This window comes from Delphinapterus leucas, chromosome 10, assembly GCF_059928025.1.
Source record: "Delphinapterus leucas isolate spDelLeu-1000000601 "Yukka" chromosome 10, BTC_Dleu_Yukka2, whole genome shotgun sequence".
In the NCBI taxonomy this organism is placed as follows: domain Eukaryota; kingdom Metazoa; phylum Chordata; class Mammalia; order Artiodactyla; family Monodontidae; genus Delphinapterus; species Delphinapterus leucas.
The window spans coordinates 30679781-30695773 of NC_143138.1; the positions used below are offsets into that span (position 1 = coordinate 30679781).

The 15993-nt window shown below is 44.4% G+C and overlaps 1 protein-coding gene across 9 annotated transcripts in view; it reads right to left on the minus strand.

Moving 5' to 3' along the window:
* RUNX2 (RUNX family transcription factor 2) overlaps positions 1-15993 on the minus strand; it is a 312766-nt gene that overhangs the window by 98827 nt on the left and 197946 nt on the right. For 3 of the 9 annotated variants that reach the window (XM_022582032.3, XM_089918651.1, XM_089918649.1), the window contains 2 exons: positions 7039-7104; positions 1137-5441 (listed from right to left, as the gene is read on the minus strand). The exons of 4 other annotated variants lie outside the window; for them this stretch is intronic. In XM_022582032.3, the coding sequence (XP_022437740.2) occupies positions 4963-5441; positions 7039-7104 (545 nt within the window). In that variant the 3' untranslated portion in view covers positions 1137-4962. Of the gene's footprint in view, positions 1-1136; positions 5442-7038; positions 7105-15993 lie in introns of those variants that run through there. 2 more of the 9 variants (XM_089918655.1, XM_022582033.3) reach the window with 1 other exon arrangement.

Below are 15993 nucleotides of genomic sequence, written 5' to 3' on the forward strand. Positions count from 1 at the left end.
ACACACGCCGAAGAATTATCCAGCCTGAAGTGTCAGTAGCGCCAAGGTCTAGCCCAGTGCCTTTCCATAAACCAAGAAACTGAGACCGCGAGGAGGAGAGTGATTTGCTGCTGCGGGAGAAAGCTGGAGGGGCCGAGAAGGCCACCATGCCCACCTCCCGTGCAGTGCCTTTTAAAGCCACACAGATGTTTAATTTAAAAAGATAAATAAATATACATCCTCAAAGAGTTGCAAACAAGTTCCCTGGCCTAAGTTCACCCAAGTGCTTTTAGGATGTCTCCCAGGCTTAGAAATGAGCTGTTTCCAAGATCTCTCAGAAAACAGTGCCAAAGGGGCAAGAATGAGCAGATCTAAAAGGCAGCCTCTAACTCCTAGCGTGATGTGGGCCCCCCGCCAGTGACTGCGCTTGTCGGCACCGAGGTTTCCCCGTCCCTCTCTAGAACTGTGATAAGCCAAGGCATACGCACAGCACGGGACAGAAAGCAAGCAACCGCTCTACCCCAGGCCCTCGACCTTCTCGCAGGGGAGGGACTTACCAAAAATAAACAGCGGCCCAGAAAAAAAAGTTTCCAAACTAGAGTTAGCCTCACTAGTAGTAGAATTTTTCTGAGGCTAGAGCTCTCCAGGCCAAGGTCCGTTTTTACTCATCCTTGTCTTTGGTTGACTTTCTTTTTAAGAACCCAAAAGAGATGTCAGAAGGCAAACAGACTACCCCCTACGGCTGGGCTGCCTGAGCTCTTGTGACTACAGTCAAGGGTTCACTTGTCGGCCCCATTCATGTGCCCAGAGATTAGCATCATGGAACCATCGAGGCTGCTGTCTTTCTACCCTGACTCGTCCCCCTGGTTGCAATAAGGGGCTTTACCCAAGGATAGGGTGAGCACTCCTTCCTTCAGACAACAGGCTGATAAGGAAGTGAGCGCACTGCTAGATTCTTCACCCACCCCTCTCTCGGGGTAGGCCAAAACAAGAACCCAGCGCTTACCAAGACGGTTTTCCTCTCACCAGTAATATAGGATCTCTGCTCTCATCCAGCCCTGGCAAGTCCTACGACCAATAAGTGCCCAGGTGTACGCAGGAGTAGGTGTCAGACTAGAGAAGAAACCGCGGATGAGAAAAGACCCAGTGTACACACATAACAAAACCAAAAAAGCCATTTTATTGAAAATTAAATTCAAACTTCAAATTAATATTACAATCATGGAAAAAATGCCAAATAATTCAATTTACAGTTGCAACATACAATACAAATAGTCCCTTTGAAGTTAAGAGTAAACTCATCCACAATCATGACCTGTGGCACAAAGCAGAATTTGTACAATATGTGCACGGAAAGCAAATCTTGGGCAACAGCGACTGGAAAAAAATAAAAATGAAAAGCTTGTATTTACACAAAAGGCTACAAATACTTTTGTTCCACAGAAATCTAAGAATGGTAAAGCATATCCAAAAAAATGGAATTTTATTCAAAATACCTAAGAAATTATTGTAAGTTATGGTTTTGGCTGATATATTTCAAAGTACTGCATGAAGAAGCAAACAGTTATTTGTAAACATGAAGTAAACAAACATCTAAAAAATTCTCACATAGAAAATATGTTTCAAATGTGTTATCTTTTTAAGAACAACAAATTCAAGGTTTGGAAGAGTCGTCTTTTATTTATTTTATTTATTATGGTTCTTTCGAATGTCATAGGTATAATTCTTGTTTTTGCTAATGCTTTGTGTTTCCATGCAATCACCTAGACTCTGAGTCAGTCCCTTTCCTGGGAATGGAGGGAACTCTTTCAGCCAGCACATACATCTCTTCCCCTCTGAATCTGCAATGGATGGGCCCCAATGGTGTACAGTTCTCTGCTCACTTTTAAAAGGCCCTGGTGGGGGTAAGACGGCCTGAAGAGCGAACCACAGCTGATCTGTTGAGTCTTTCAGTTCCAACCTGGATGTCATTTCACAAAAAAAACAAAAAACAAAAAAACTAAAGCTTCGGTACCTGTTCTGGAACTCTGACATAGTTTAGAACAGGTTAAAAAAGTGGCTGTATTGGTCACGCTGTAAACCATGCCTTTATAATCTGAAGGAAGTAGAGTGCTGGCTAGTTCATGGTTCCACAGTAGCAGTAAGGCTTTGCTTTGGTCTTGAAATCACAAATCATACACGTGACCCAGTGCAAATTAAGGATTTGGTTAAAAAAGAAAAAAAAAAAAAAAAGATAGAAAAATTTAAACCCCCGGGCTAAAAAAGGGCTGAATTTGATCTAAGAAATGTAAATTACCCCATGAGAATGGTTTGAGTGAGGGGAGAAGGAAGAAGTGCTTGAATTTTTCCCAAGAAAAAAAAAGAAAACTTTTAAAGTGTTTCTGGGTTGCTGCCTGCAGCCACTATACTAACATTTCAACACAAAAGCATCCCTCAAGTCACTTAGTATGTGTACTGTAAACTTAAAAAAGCCCTTTCAACATTAAAAAGGAATGTACAGATATAGTACCTTTTTTATTAAATAGGGTACAGCTGGCACTGGCAGTAACATTTTTCTGTCAATTAATTAAGATTGAAATGTGTAACCAGACACTGGCTTTTTTAAGTGCTACTGAAACAAACACACATATTTTACACTTACAAATAAATGGACAGTGGCTTGCTTCAAGCTACCACACACAAATAATAAATAGTATCAATTACTACTTCCATCTTCAGTAATAGGAAAGTGGCTTATTTATCTAAGGATACTTGGTATACAACCTTTAGAAGGCAAAGTGTTTTGTTTTGGTTGGGCTTGGTTTTCCCCTCGATCTTTATTAGGAGGAGTCAGGGTGAATTCCCAGGCGAGGAGCACAGGTCCCATGCCCCACGAGCCGTCCCCAAGATGCTTGGTGCTCTATGAGGTGGGCTGGACAATGACCCGGGAGCAAGGGGCCTCTGGGGCTGGAGGCAAGTCTCTAAAGTTTCTGCCTGGGGGCGGGCACAAGCTTTAAATGAAAGGGCCCTGACCTGTGGGGGAGGTGGGTGGGGATCTGCCTGGTGGTGTCCTGAAGTGGTCCTGGCTTGGATCAAGGATCCACACTTGAGAATCTGCCACGTGGCCGCCAGGAGTGGTCAAAGTGCATCCGACAGGAGGGCTTCGGCTCAAATTCATACGCAGTAGTAGACACCAAATTCCACCTAGCTTTGCCTTCCCTTCGCCCCCCCATGGTGAGAAATATGAATATCAGAGGCTGTATTATGGGTCCCCACTGCCTGTGTGTTCTCAGATCAGCTGCCTGCTGGAACTTGCCTGCTCCTTCAGACGACCCTGCTCCCAGAAGACAAGGACTTAACTCTGCTCCTTTAAATGCAAATTCTGTGGGAAGCTGCCGGTGGGCCCCAGGCTAAGGCAGATTTGGGTTCCCCTGACTTACTGTTTGGTAAGGCGTTTTGGGTAACACTCCCTGGAGCAGTTCTGCTTTCCTGTACCGTGTGTGTATCACGACTGATCCTTCAGCCACATGTGTGGCTTTAAGCTGACTACGTCTTCACTGGTGATGTCGAGTTTTGCTTTAACTCTGAAACCACAGAACATTGTTCTGCAGTTCAAGGATTCACTTGTGCTTGTCTTTTTCATATGACAAGAGTCATCATTATTTCAAAGAAATTAGGAAGCCACATCACTCCAGCATTTTATGCTGACAATGAGCAACATAAGTGATAAAGGACTAAGGGTTGCTTTTTAAATCTCTGATTATTGCTTTTTAAAAGGCAAAGCTGTGTTAGAGGCAATCAAAGATCGGAAAAGAACTAACATAACATTTCCTTCATACATCACAAAAACAAGCTACATCTAAAATATTTGGAGATGGAAGTACTTTTAAAAATCACATTGTGTCTGGATGAACTGAAATTGCTTAGCAATATTTCAGATATGGCTCTAGCCCACTGAAGGAATTTGTTATTTAATAAAGAGCACTTTTAGAGACCGAAGTCAACATATCAATACACTAAGAAATGTTTCAAGGGTCCAAATGTCATTAAATAATTATAAATATATCTTTAAAGTTATATGACCATTCACGTTAGCAAGTTACCTCAGATTTTACACATATTCATAATTTAAAAAAAAAAAGAAGACAAATAACACACAGCCAAACGCAAACACTATCTCTACCATTATGGCTATAATAAGGTATTGCCATTTTCAGTTTTGCATAAAAGAAGAAGGGGTTAGGTGGGAAGGGGGCAGTTCGGGATCGGATTTCTTTTTGGTTAAATGGGAAAAGGAAAAAAAAGTATAAAAAGGTAAAATAAAATAATCTATCCTGATGGGTACTTTTTGAAGTCACTTTCTTAAAGTAGGAAAAAATTAAAATAAAAACAACTGAACCAAACAGTTCAAATGAGTACTTGCAGAAAGTGTGAAAGCCAAAGTTTGGAACAGTTACTCTGAATGGATGGCAAGGGAACGGAAGCATTCTTTCTGCCCCTCTTCCCTCCGTGGGCACCTGGACCGGCTGTGTAAGTGGGTCTGCCGAGGGCACGGGTCCACACACAGCGGCACCGTGAGGGTGTGTGGTTTCAAAGCACAGGGGACAAGCGTCTTTGCTTTTCCTCCTGAACTTGGAGTCCACCTCTCTGAACTGGCATCTGAACAGGTTACTGAGGATAACAGACCAAATGACAACAGCAACAAAAGTACCTCTTTTCCCTTTGTTTGCTCGCAAAGGTACATGTTTAAAGAGAGAATGATCTGAAACCTGATAAGGATTGTCTCTCTTGGGCCTCTTGCTTCTCAAGAGCCACCCTCTGAGGGTTGCAAGATCATGACAGAGTGAGTGAATGCCAAGACAAAAAAAAAAAAAACCTTCTAAAAAATAGGCACTTTGTAGATAGGCTAGTTGATATACATATATATGCACTCTCTATATATGTATATGTTGATACATTTGGGATGTGGCTCCCAGAGACCGCTGGGCCACTGCTGAGGAAGTTTCAATAGGGTCGCCAAACAGATTCATCCATTCTGCCACTAGAATTCAAAACGGTGGGGGAACTGCTGTGGCTTCCGTCGGCGTCAACGCCATCGTTCTGGTTAGGCAGGTTTGCGTTTAAGAGCGCGCTGCCGTTCGAGGTGGTGGTGCACGGCGGTAGCATTCTGGAAGGAGACCGGTCTCCCCCGGGCACCATGGGGAACTGATAGGATCCTGACGAGGTGCCATAGTAGAGATATGGAGTGCTGCTGGTCTGGAAGGGTCCGCTCTGGCTTTGGGAGGAGCCGGGGTAGGGTGGTGGCAGGTAGGTGTGGTAGTGAGTGGTGGCGGACATACCGAGGGACATGCCTGAGGTGACTGGCGGGGTATAAGTAAAGGTGGCTGGATAGTGCATTCGTGGGTTGGAGAAGCGGCTCTCAGTGAGGGATGAAATGCTTGAGAACTGCCTGGGGTCTGAAAAAGGGCCCAGTTCTGAAGCACCTAAAAATTACAACAGAAGATGGGGGGGGGAAACATCTGTAAATAGCAGTTAAAATCACGAAAGAATTTATTTTTTTTACAAGAAAAGAAAGAAAACTTCAGCTTTCCCCCAAAGGAACAGCAAGCCACAAACAGACTTTCAAATGCACCGGTCACTGCACAGACTTCTGGGGCTTTTCTGTTTGTTTGTTTTTCACTTTACAGTCTTAGCAGCATTGAGCCTCAAGTTCTTCACCCCCAGAGAATCCCAAAGGGCTTTAAAAGCCCAAATGTGTGCTAGGTCTTGTGTGTAAACCAACCCAACACTCTGATCAGACAGATTCACTCACCAGACTTTAAGACTGAATCCTCATTGATTTTTTTTCCCCTCTCTTTTTGTTCCTTGTTGTACCTCAGATATTTGAAAGTGACCTTTTTACTAAGTCGGACACGTTTCTTTTCCTCAACCCAATATAAAGAATTTCCAAAGTGATCCGTTTTGTTTTTGGTACTCTTAGCAGGGCCCCTTGTCAATGAAGGAACGTCAAAAAGATACCCTAGCATGGGCCTAACACTTCAACTCTTAAAATAATGTGAAATCCTGTTTTATTCCTCATCTTGGTAACAGATTTCAAAAAAAAAATCAAACTAGATTTCAATGTTTTCTGGAACTATCTTACTTATCTGGGGGTGTATAGGGGGTGTCTGACCCTTAGAAATTCTCCCAAGGGTCATAAACTAGCAGGTTTTGAAAGTGGGTGGGGGGAAGGCTTGGTACCTAGGAATCACTTCATTTCAAGTCTTGATGGGAGAAGTAGGACCTGATTAAGGCCACGTGCCAACAGCAGCTTTGGGGAAAGGCTCGCTGGTAGAGGAGATAAAGCAGGAGGGTACCTCACCATCCACCCTCCGGACCCCTGTACCACATCCTACAGAATTAGCTTCAGGCCAGTTTGAACTGGGAACCTGAAGCAAAGACAGTTTTCCTCGAAAATGTAAAGTCCTTTAACTTCTAAAGCTAACAGGGCGCCTCCTTAATAGATATTTCTGGCACTTAACTTATGAAACCACAGTTAGAAACTACTTCATGTGGAAATCAGTTTTCGGAAATGCCAAAAACTTATAGTTGTGATCTTTAAAGACAGGGTTATGAATTTCTAACACTGACAGAACTGTGACAAGCCGTTTTATAATACCAGTGTTCTTAAGATTTTGTTCACACCTAAAATCTTCCAATCCTTTGGATCTCATACATTTGCTTTTCCTGCCGCTTTTATCTGTAAGGGAAAGCACTCAGTAATTCTTGAAGGTCTTAGTGAGCAGGTACTTCTTCAGCTTTCATTTTCTTAGCCACGTTCTTGGATACTACAATATTTATTAAACGAATCATCCCAATATTTTTCTTTCAAGGTGCTGATCGAGAGTTGTTCATTTTTGTTAAAATGCACACTGCCTGTGTTCTTTATAAAATGCTCGGGGCAAGTGCCGTGATGTGCACTGATAGCAAGAAGTGACTACCTCAAAGCAATATATCGTTAACAAGGTGTTTCTCACTCATCGGACAGTCCCAATCAGACAGCCCCACCCAGCCCTGCCCAGCAATTGTGAAAAGTCTCACCTGCCTGGCTCTTCTTACTGAGAGTGGAAGGCCAGAGGCAGAAGTCAGAGGTGGCAGTGTCATCACCTGTAAAATGAGGGGATGAGCTCTAAGTTCCCTTCCGGCTCTAACGTTCTATCACCGTGAATCCCAAGACAGGAGGAGAAGCAACGGCCTTGGGGGTGGGGAAGGGGAGGCAGAGAAGATCCCACCCCTCACAGTACCTTCCCAGAATCCACAGGCCCATAAGCAGAGAGTAAAAAGCTGGTGAGCAGCTTCTAACACCAGAAGCAAACACTTTCAAGATGACAAACCAAAACTAGCACCGTCTGGGCAGTTACTCTCTGCTTTTTATAAATTCTTCCATCCTCCGCTGGCCTCTCCCTAACCCCACCCAAATAGGAAATTCTGACAAGCTCAGGTGTGAAAAGGTACAAGAAGTGATTAGGACAGAATCGCCAACGGGGCCAGATGAGACCTGCCATCTCCCTGCCCTGTGCTTCTGTAGTGCCTGAACAATGTGAGCAATTTCAAATGGAAAGACGGCACCCTTACAACACCAGCGTTTGCCCCCCACGGGAGCACAGAGTTCACACAGGTAGGCTCAGCGACGTAAAAAATGCTTCTCGTGGGTATTTATACTTAAAATATACTGTCGCCATAATGAAAATTCCAGGTGGTTTCCCTGATTTTGAGGCAGAAGCCTCATTAAAACCCTTTATGTGGGGACCCTGCCAGTAAACTCCAGTGTGGTTTTGAATTTCTCTCTCCACCTCCCACCCCCAACTTCTCGATTTTACCTGATACATTTGTCTGATGTTTTTATTATCCATCACATGCCAGGATCACTCTACCTTTTTGGCTTCTAAATGCCAGCTAATGCAAATGGACGTTCATTTTTCAAGTAATGAGCTCTGGCTGTGGTTTATAGAAAATAATGCAACAAACTTCCGCTGGCTTTACAGAACTCTGACCAATGACTTCTAGTCATCTGAGACTGTCATGTCTTGAGGATTAACTCCTTCTGGGCAAAGAGAGCTCATGAGGACTTTAAACGGATGATATGGTAATTTTTATGTTACAAAAAATAAAATTTTCTAGAACTTAGTGATTTCGTGTTACACTGCAATGTGTTCTGTAGGAAGAAATTTTAACTTGCTGCCGTATCATGTGAGAGCTCTTATATAATAATCAATGATGGGGAGATGGAAGGAATTCTAAACTTAAAAAGAAAGAACTTAAACCCCTTCCTAACCTTTGATTATTTATAATAATTATTACAGAAGCAAAGGATATAACTAAATTTTCTTTCATTGAATGGGGTTGTACCTGTACTTCTAATCTCCGTTCTGTACAAGAACTCAGTTTTTCTTTTAGACCATCTTCTCAGGTTATTTCGACCTTGTGTCCTAAACTATTCATACCCATGTCACCAGCCACATTACGTACAGCTACAAACTATCTATAGACCTGGATATTATATCAACTAAAGTAAAGAAAATATAATATCTACTTACTAAAAGGATCAGGATGAAAGCCTGGAGAGTTCTAAAAGTACTCTTACCCCAATCTAATTTTAGAAATGTAAAGCCGAAGCTCAGTAACGGCCCCAGTGATCTGCCTTGTAGCCTTAGAGCCAGTTTAAAACTCCAGATTACAACCTACCGATTAAATAAAGCCAGCACTGCCAGGAGTTACTTGAAGCCCAAGATAAACATGGTGAATCTTCCTGATAGGCTTGTTTTACCCAGCATGGAGACAAGCGTATGCTGTACAGTAAACATGGACATGATATGGAGTAGAATGCAACACTTGGGTGAATTTTCAGACAAACAAAAAATGACTTCAACAAAATTTTGCACTTGTGAAGCTTTAAACTATGCCCCCAGATTCCCTAAGGTACCCATTTATCCTCCTCTGCTAGTCTGGGGTACTCTGGTGAAAAAAAAATCCAAACCCCTCGTTGACTGTTTAGATGATCCTAATCTAACCCGCTGACAAATAGGGAAGCTAAGCGGAGAAGGGAGCCATGTGCTCTACAAAAATCACAAAGCTCCAGAGAGGCAGAACCACAGCTAGACAAGACCTCTTCGACCTCTAACCACTCTGCAGTCTTAGTCACCCTTAAGGAATTCGGTGGACACAACCACAGATATACATTTGCTGTCTTACGAGCCTATCTGCCGAAATAAATTTGCCTAGAAATATTTAAGTAGGTTCTTCTGGTGCCCATGTGTTGCCCAATGAGAGCTACTGTTCTTGGGACACTATTTGAAAACTCTTTCGGGACTTGTTGATCTAATCTGCTCAACAGTGAGCAACTAATTCAGTTGTTCCTGGCATAATGTGAATGAGACCAAGGTCAAGGGCTTGATTCCCTTAGGACCTGCTGGTTCCCTACAGATGCATTTCATTCCACAACTGCTCGCTGCACCCTTAGCCAGTCAGACAGCTGCAGATTTATGTCGTTATCATAAATAGAGCTGCAAGAACCTTGCTCATTGAAACGGCAGCAGCAGCAGTTTTTCACAACCCAGTGTACCTGGGGAAGAATATATTGATAAAATGCCCGTGAAGCTCAAATAAAAATAAAATCAACGTTAATAGTAAAAATTTCTGGGCTTCCCTGGTGGCGCAGTGGTTGAGAGTCTGCCTGCCGATGCAGGGGACGTGGGTTCGTGCCCCGGTCCGGGAAGATCCCACATGCCGCGGAGCGGCTGGGTCCGTGAGCCACGGCCGCTGAGCCTGCGCGTCCGGAGCCTGTGCTCCGAAACGGGAGAGGCCACAGCAGTGAGAGGCCCGCGTACCGCATAAAAAAAAAAAAAAGAAGTAAAAATTTCTTGCTCCTATCCGCCAAAGTCTATGGGGAAAAACGAAATGGCCTCCCTTCACCCAACCAGGTCTCTTGGGCCTCCCAAGCAAGTGGAAAGTGTAGGGGAAAGGAGTGAAACCAAGACAAGGGAGAATAAAAGAGAAGCTCTGATCTTTTATTCTTGCAGGCTGCAAGCCTCCACTCAGCGCCTGCCACACCCCGATGGCTAAGGAGAGTTATCTTGGGTCATACTTGACTCTTAACTAGAGTGAGCTGCGGAGGGCAGTGATAGTCTAATCCCTGTTCGTCTTCCCCTTTGGGGCTTAATAACAATGATACTTGATGTTTCTAGGCCTTTACCAAGTACCTTCACATGCATTTTCTTATTCAGTAGACCCTCAAGACGTTATGGTTGGTTGAAAATGGGCCAGGAGAGCTCTCAAAAGAATGGAAATAGGAGTTTGAAAAGAATAGCAGACCGGGGTACTTGCCATTCGGGGCTGACAGCTAGGAAACATCGTACCCATGTATCACCCCCTCTCAGCAGTGGAATTTACACGCCCCAGCCAAGGAGGGCAGGTCGGGGCGGAGAAAAGGACAAGGGGCCTTGAATCCAGGTGGAACACAGATGGGCAAATGCAGAGTCCTCTGCCCTTTTTTAATGCAAGGGCAAAAATATACAGAATGAAAAGCCATCATACTTCTCGGCAATGAGGCGTTAACTTCAAAGCTTCATCGAGGCCTTCCAAATGGTAGGAGTTGTCACCACGCTAAATCTCAAATAACAACGTCCGGGTACTTTTTATTAACCCCCTCGCAGCATCCTTTCTATTGGAACATATGATACACGAGACCTCCACAGAGCCACTCTCCTCTAAGAATCTTCTTCCCCTTCTACATTTTGGCTGCCACCTTCCCAACTGCTCTATTATATAATTTCCTATTTCACTCCTGTTCGAAATAGCATTTATTTTCCATGTCATTCTTTCGGGCCCTCAGCCACTACTTTACTGAATTATTAGCTGTTTTGTAGCCTGTGCTCTCCAACTACAAAGTAAGCTTTGGATGGTAAAGATGATTTATTTTCCTCTCATATCCCTCAGAACTGTCTATATTATAAGAGCTTAAATTTTTTTTTAATATAAGCGTATGAATGGATGGATAAATCAACAAATAAGTAAATTAGTTGGGGGATCAGGAACTCCGCACAACAGCTGGTACATTTTTGACGCATCAAGAAAATAGATATTATAATAAACATTAAGAAATGCTGACATCAAACCTAAAATGTAACTCAAATATGATTCCATGCCTATAAAACCTCCTAAAGCTCTCTTTAAAGGGTGTTCAAAGCTCTCCCCAAGCATTGTTACGTCAGTTGACCTCACGTTTCAGACAGGGGCCCGCAAATGGCAGCTGCCACTAGTGAACGGATTCCTCTGTTTTGCCACCGTGCTGTTCCCAATATCCTGAGAGCCCGTATCTGTGTGTAAGTCTACACTGGGGAGCCACGGGGAGAAGAGAGGGAGGAGGAAGACAGCCAGGCCAGAAAGGTACAGCCTGCGGGAAGGCGAGTCAGCACGCTCCTCTCCCTCTGGACCCCAAGGTAACTGTTGCCACTAAGGTCACATGGTTTATTTGGAGTGGGCTGGAAAGCTTGCTTCCTGTCTGAATTTCTAGGTAGTATATAGAGCCAGTATGTCAGCACCATCCAGAATTGTGGATGACGTTTATAGATGACGAGATGGCACCCTGGAGACACGTGGATCTGCATGACATCCCGAGATGAAAACGTGGTCCTCCTGTCTCAGGCCCGAGTGTGCTACTCCCTGTCTGCATCCCTGACAGTGCGTGCCAGTGGGGAAACGTAGAGCTTCGGCCTTGAGTTTCCAGAGATCTGCATTCTATGAAAACACACACAGAAGGGGAAAATCTTCCACCTTTTCAGGCCACACAGGGGCAGAGCCTTGAAACCACAGGGTGTCATCCCGACCCAGCACAGGTCACAGCCACCCTTCACCAGGCGTGACTGAGCAGCTCTGCAAAGGGGGTGTGGAAAATAAGGGTGAGGATATTGGCATAGTCAGAGCCCTCTGTTCTACTCTTCCATGGTCACGTCCCACTACTGCTCGGTATGAACCTTCCTCTTTGTGGCGGGGCATGTACTCAGAACCCTCACTACAGCTTTGCTCATCCCGAGACTCACGGCCACCTCTCTTTTCTCTGCCAGACCCGGGTACGTAAGCACTGCCTTCAAAGCTCACCACTACACAAGGACTTCCCAGGTATACAAATCCCTATCACCTTTTCTTTACCCTATACATCTGGAACGTTTACAGATGTAAATTTTACCACTCCATGCATTTTAAAGTATCATCACTGGTTTTAGAGAAGCATTTTTATTTTCCAGCTAAAGGGAAAGCAAATGAAGAAGAAGAACCATGTATCCTTCTTTGAGATCCTACCTGGCAGGGGCTTCCCTGGCGGTCCAGTGGTTAAGACTCCTCACTTTTACTGTAGGGGGCACGGGTTCGATCCCTGGTCAGGGAACTAAGACCCCACACACTGTGCAGCCAAAAAAAAAAAAAAAAAAGCAGCTCCGCTACCTAGTTCACGGTATGGTACTGAAAACAGACGAGTACTTCCAAAACATCTACTAAACGAATCAGTTACTAGCATAGACCCAAGCAAGCAACATGACAGAAGCAGAAATGCTATGTAAACATTACCTAAAAATCAACTTTCGACTCTACGCAGAACATTACTTTGCATTTTCCACATTGAGGTTTTAAGAGATTTTTTACGTCGGTTTTCTTACTTTCCCTGAATTTGTCCCCTCACACTAAAATAATCAAGTATCAATCACTAAATTAGTTTTACTTTTAATTTCATTAGACAATGGGTGGAAAAATATACCCCCCGTGGGAGAAATGTAATGGATCACGTTGATGGAGAAGAAAGCAGCAAAACGAGAATCTGAAATCGATTTTTTGAAGATAATGAGAGGTCAGACCAGCAAGCTCCATAGTTTTGCAAAAGAGAGGAAAAGTGCCTCAACTATCCAGTATAAATATTTATTTTCCGTGTTGTAATGAATTGTACTTTTCCACTGCACCCTCACAAATTCTGAAAGACCAGCTGATCCCAAGGCTAAGAAAGTACGCTATGCTGAAGGAAAGAGAGAGAAAAAGGAAAAATAAAAATAAAAATAAAGCCAAAAACGCACAACCTGGCAATTTTCAGAAACTTCAACCATCCCTTAAACCCACCCAAATTTTGAGGATATGGATGGAATAGTACATTTCCTCTCGGTGAGAAGGAGGGAGGCCATAGATGTGCAGTGCGTGTGTGTGTGTGTGTGTGTGTGTGTGTGTGTCCGTGTGTGCATGGGGAGGGAGGGTAAGAGAGAAGGAAGAAACCAAAGGGTGAAGGGGGGAGAGAAACGGAGGAAAAACGAGAGAGATCTTCTTGCTAGGCCTTGATTAAGAACTTTTTAAAGGCTAGGAAGGGTGGATAGTCTTTGAAACCAGATCCGCCACAGGAAGGAGGCCAGCACCCAGGACACCGTGTCTTTCAGAAGGGGCCACCCACAGTGCCGCGGTGGTCATATGACTGCTCTGTCACATCCTGAAGCCATTTCCAGCCCATGCACACGTCTGTGCTCCCATTTAGAGAGGATGGGATATATGGGGAACACACATATGGAAACACTTTCAGAGAATCAGTTTCCATGAAATTCATAATGAGCCAAGTGGCTTCAGATGTGGTTGCGTTCCTCCGATTAGCCAGAAAAAAAAAAAAAGAAGGAAGAAAAGGAGGAAAAAGGGACAAATCCACCCTTTCAGACCTTATTTCAGTTTCAGAGAAATTAAAAACCACTAATGACTTATGGCTACCAAAACACAGAGCCACAATTAAGACAGGAGGAACTAGGAAAAAGAGGGACAGAGGTTTAGAAGCAACAGCCTTTCCCTCCTAAAAATAACAGCTTCAATATCAGTAATCTTGTCTTAAATGAGGGGGAGGCTTTCCTGTGACGGCATCTGCCTCGGGTGGCATAATTTTCTGACATCCTGGCAACATGCAGTGCGCATGCGCACGTGTGGGGTGGGGCCACGCGGACAGAGGCAGAGGCTAGGAGACCGGCTTTTATTCCATAACATATGTGGCCAATTAAGATTATTTTAAAAATTGCAACTAAATGATAAATTGCTCCTAAGTAAATCTTTCCAAAAAGCCTGAATGCAGAAGGGACAGCCTGGTATTTTCCTGTGGCCTGTGCTAATGGTAACTCAGACTATATTAAAAGCAGAAATTTATGAACTGGTTGAGATGTTATATATTAGACAATCAAGCTCAGCTGATAGGAAGGCATGAAATACAAGAAGGGAACAAATGGGGGAGGGACTTTAAAAAGGGACATTGAACTGATATTAGTAAGTTAAGACGTTCTTTTTATATTAAAACCAAAGCAGATACACTGTGGAGGAAAATTCACATTAATTTTAAGGTATAACAGGAGACAAGAAAATGCTCTCCAGGCAAGAGCTGGGGTTGTTTTGGGTCACGTCAGCAGATTGGGGGGTGCAGAGTGGGGAAGGAGCCGAGTTCCCTCTGCCCTTTGGGGTGCTCCAGTAGGAAAGTCTTTCAAGCTTGGTACGTTGTTTAGGAGCGCCCTGAGGATGCGCTGGGTACCAGCACTGGCTGGTGCTTAACAGATCAGTCTTTGCTCCAAGCATAGGAATCCTCCAAGTGGTTTTGTAGTCACAGCATCCCATGGTGTCACAGGTTTTACTACGGGGAAAGAGATTCGAAGGTTCCCACCTGCAGAGGATCTGTACTCCATGGGAGATGTCTACTCACATTACGGTGAGTCTACTCACATTAAATCCTCACCCCAGCCCAGGGAGGGAGACAGTTATCACTGACCCCACATTATGGATGACAAACTGAAACCCCAAGAAGCAAAGTGATTTCCTCAAGGTTACAGACCAGTAAATGGTGGCCTGGGACCTGGCCCCAGACCTAGGGGGCTCAGCTGCCACAGTCCCCTCCACGGTTCAGGGATTCTGTGTCACTTTCATGCGAGTTCTAACATACTGGTGGCCATGCCTACCTGGATGGCAATGATGGAAAGGGTTCTGATCAATTGTCAGTGACAGGCCTGGGGATGGAGGTGGGGATGGGATGCGGAATGGGGTAGGGTAGGGGGGCTGATTCCTGCCACCTATTTTCCGTGCTTGACTCAGCCCCAGAATTCTCATATGGTCCTTACCGTTGATGTTCTGAGTGATCGTAAGCAAGTCACTTTATTTATTCCCCAGGTTCTCTCATTGGGTAAGACTCTTGTAAGTGAGAACGGGCAAAAGTACACGGCAAATAATAAACATCTCCATCTCAAAAGGGTATTCCTTCATACGGTATTGTTTGAATTAGTAGAGCCAGAGATAAAGGAAAATTTAAAAATTGGGTCCAAGCTAGGAAAGACGTGAGCTGAGAATTAGAATCCTGAAACTCCTGATTCACTCCACACACCCAGCTCCAGGCCCAACCAAACTCTTCTGTTAAAAAAAAAAAAAAAAAAAAGCCTCTTGCAGTGGGAAAAGGAGGCTAGGAGAGCAAATAATCACCATAGCAACCACATTCCACCATCCCCTAAATGCGCAGACTGTTTTCAGATCCAGCTCGATTCTCCCCTTCTTAAAGTAGGAACAGATAGACTAAATCCAGCACCAATGCAATTTCAGACTCTCCCTGTGACTGACTCTAGCGCTGACCCAGGAAGCCTCCAGGCAGCAGCTGCCTTGGAGGTAGCATCGCTCAAAATGTGACAAGCTCGGGGCACCGTTTTTTTCCAATAAAATTCCCTTCAAAGGGCTTAGCGCCCTGGTGTGGTCCCACAGCCCTGAAGCCATCCTGAACCTTAACGCCTGTGTCTCAAACCACCCGATGCCCCAAGACCCAGAATGTGAACCAGATGACCGAAGTGCTCTGGTTCAGGCTCAAAGTCAGCTCCACAAGCTACAGCTCTCCCAGGCCTGATATGACCCACGGTAATCTGGGATCAAAGCCACAGGCTTCAGCCTCAAGCTGTGTCCTGCCGGGACCTGTCCTTACCCGTGCCCTCTCTCCCTCTCCAGTCAGATGCATCCACTTACCGGCTC